At 50.1% G+C, this 2,727-nt stretch overlaps 1 protein-coding gene across 1 annotated transcript; it reads left to right on the top strand.

Moving 5' to 3' along the window:
• Positions 1-495: 495 nt before the first annotated feature.
• Positions 496-1,498, top strand: ETH_00005945 (uncharacterized protein; the record flags this gene model as incomplete). The annotated part of the gene is made up of 3 exons (XM_013379058.1): positions 496-632; positions 1,032-1,234; positions 1,456-1,498. Coding segments are annotated over 3 exons (383 nt in total), but the record flags the coding sequence as incomplete, so codon positions are not given.
• Between the last annotated feature and the right edge of the window lie 1,229 nt (positions 1,499-2,727).

Genomic DNA, 2,727 nt, shown 5'->3' with positions numbered 1-2,727 from the left:
GCTGCTGCTGCTGCTGCTGCTGCTGCAGGCTGCATCTTCGGGGAGCTGCTGCTGCGTCGGCCGCTGTTTGCGGGCCAAGGCGAATTTGACACTCTCAGCAAAATTTGGCGACTTTGTGGTAAGAAAATTAAATAATAAATTTTAATTTTAATTTTTAAAATAATTTATATTTTAAAATTTAATTTTTCGAATATTATTTAAATCCTTTAAACAGAAAAGGCGGAAAAAATAAACCCAGAAGCAGCTGCAGCAGTTCAGAAGAAGCCACACTGACGCAGACAGCCAGCCGACGCTGCTGCTGCTGCACTGCTGCTGCTCCTGCTGCGCTGCTGCTGCTGCTGCGGCCGCTGCCACTACTGCTGCTGCTGCCTTGACTACTGCGGCTGCTGGTACCGCTGCACCTGCTGCTGCTGCCGCTGCACCTGGCGCTGCGCTGCCCCTGCTGCCGCTGCACCTGCTGCTGCTGCTGCTGCTGCTGCTGCTGCTGCTGCTCAGGGACTCAGTCTGAAGAAACTTGGCCGGGCTTCAATGAGCTGCCGCTGGTGAAGTCCAGAGCTCTTCCGCGGCTGCCAAACTGCCCGCCTTCTTGGCGCGAAGTTTTCCCGCCCCCCTCCAAACACCTCACCATGGGGGTCTGCTGCTGCTGCTGCTGCTGCTGCTGTTGCTGTTGCTGTTGTTGCTTTGGCGTTGCTTTGGTGTTGCTGTTGTTGTTGTTCTTGTTGCTGCTTTGTCCTTGTTGTTGCTGTTGGTGTTTCTTTTGCTGTTGTTGCTGTTGTTGTTTCTGTTGCTTTTGCTGTTTCTGCTGTTGCTGCTGCTGCCGCTACTCCTGCTGCTGCTGCACTTTTCCGCGTCTGCGTTGCTGCATCGCCGTTTTTCATCTTTGCTGCTCTTCCCGAAGCAAATACCTGACTCCAAAAAACCCAAATAATAAACAAACTAATTAATTAATTAATTAATTAATTAATTAATTAATTAATTAATTAATTAATTAGTCAATTAATTAATTAATTTTGCTGCTGCTTTGCATGCAGAATGGCGGGGTGCTGTCGGACTTGGGCCTGGACCTGCTGCAGCAGCTGCTGCGGCCGGACCCCGAGCAGCGGCTGTCTGCTGCTGCTGCACTGCAGCACAACTATTTTAAAGAAAGTCCGAAGCCCCAGCCCACAGAACTCATGCCCAGCTACCCCGACACCAACAACCAGGGCAAGCTGCTGCTGCTGCTGCTGCTGTTGTGGTTTTGCTGCTGCAGGCGCGGTTTTGGTGCTGTTGCTGTTGTGGTTTTGCTGCTCAGGAGCGATTTTGCTGCTGCTGCTGCTGCTGCTGCTGTTGTTTGTCCTGGCGCTGTTGCCGCTGTTTCCAATGCTGCTGCTGATTCTGACTGCTGCTGCTGCTGTTTCGGACTGCTGCTGCTGCTGCTGAAACTTCCCGCTGTTGCTGTTAGCTGCGCTGCTGCAGCACGGAGGAAGCGGAGGAAGGGAGGCAGTGCGGACCTGAATGAGCAAAAACGTGAGCTTTTGCTGCTGCTGCTGCTGCTTCTGCTGCTGCTCGTCTGCTGGTGCTGTTGCTGCTGCTGCTGCTGGCCGTTCCTCTCTGCATTTCGCGTTGCTGCTGGTGTTTGGGGTGTCTGTACACTCCGTTTTGCTGCTGCTGCTGCTACGTCTGTTTGGGGTGTCCGTGCACTCTGTGTTGCTGCTGCTGCTGCTGCTTTGGTGTCTACACACTCTGCATTGCCGCCTCTCCTGCGGCTGTTTGGGGTGTCTGTACACTCTACGTCGCTGCTGCCGCTGCTGCTGCTGCGGTGTCTGTACGCTCTGGATTGCTGCGGCTGCTGCGGTGTCTGCACACTGTGCATCGCTGCTGCTGCTGCTGCTGCTGCTGCTGTTTGGGGTGTCTGTACACCGCAGACCAGGACTCTTTCCGCTTCGATGCTCGAGTGGATCCAGAAAAGTTTTTGTCAGCTTTGGATCAAAAAGCTCGGAGCCACGACAGGCGGCAGAGAGATATTAAATGAAAAATAAAATATTTATTTATATTTTAATTAAAAAATGCGGAAAAAATCGACCAAATTGGCCCCTGTGTGCGCCGCCTTTGCTGCTGCTGCGCTGCTGCTGCAGCTGCTGCTGCTCCGCGGCAGCAGCTGCAGCAGCAGGCTTGTTTCGACTGTCTCTCTTTCTTTGCTTTTTGTTTGTCTCCTTTTGCTGCTGCTGGTGGGTCCTCTTGCTGCTGCTTCTTTGCTGCTGCTGCTGCTATTTGTCTCTTGCTGCCGCTGCTCCTTCGTCTACTTGCTGCTGCTGCGCGTTGCTTCTCTTTCCTGCGGTTTCTTTGCATCTTTTTTATTTCCTTTCATTTCTTTTTATTCGTTTTGTCTCTTTAATTGTCTTCAATCACTTCTGTCAATCCATTTCTTTTTAATTTCTTTTTCTTTTTTTCATCTTTTTGTCTTTTTGCCTTTCGCGTCTCGCAGCCCCTCTTTGCTTCTTTTTATTTGCTTCTTTTTTATTTATTTCTTTTTCTTTTTATTATTTATTTATTTGTTTCTTTTAAATCTAATTATCTTTTCTTTTTCTATTTGCTGCTTTTATTTATTTGACTTTTCTAATTTGCCTATCTTTGCTTTTCTGCATTTGGCGGGCCGTGGGGTGTACGTACACCTCAGCGGTCTGCATGCATCATTTCAACCAAACACCGCCAACGAGCAGCAGCAGCAGCAGCAAAGCTGCAGCAGCA

This window comes from Eimeria tenella, genomic scaffold (assembly GCF_000499545.2).
Source record: "Eimeria tenella Houghton genomic scaffold, Eth_scaff1367, whole genome shotgun sequence".
NCBI lineage: Eukaryota > Apicomplexa > Conoidasida > Eucoccidiorida > Eimeriidae > Eimeria > Eimeria tenella.
The sequence above is the reverse complement of the archived record's forward strand: the minus strand, read 5'-3'. Positions and strand labels throughout refer to the sequence as shown.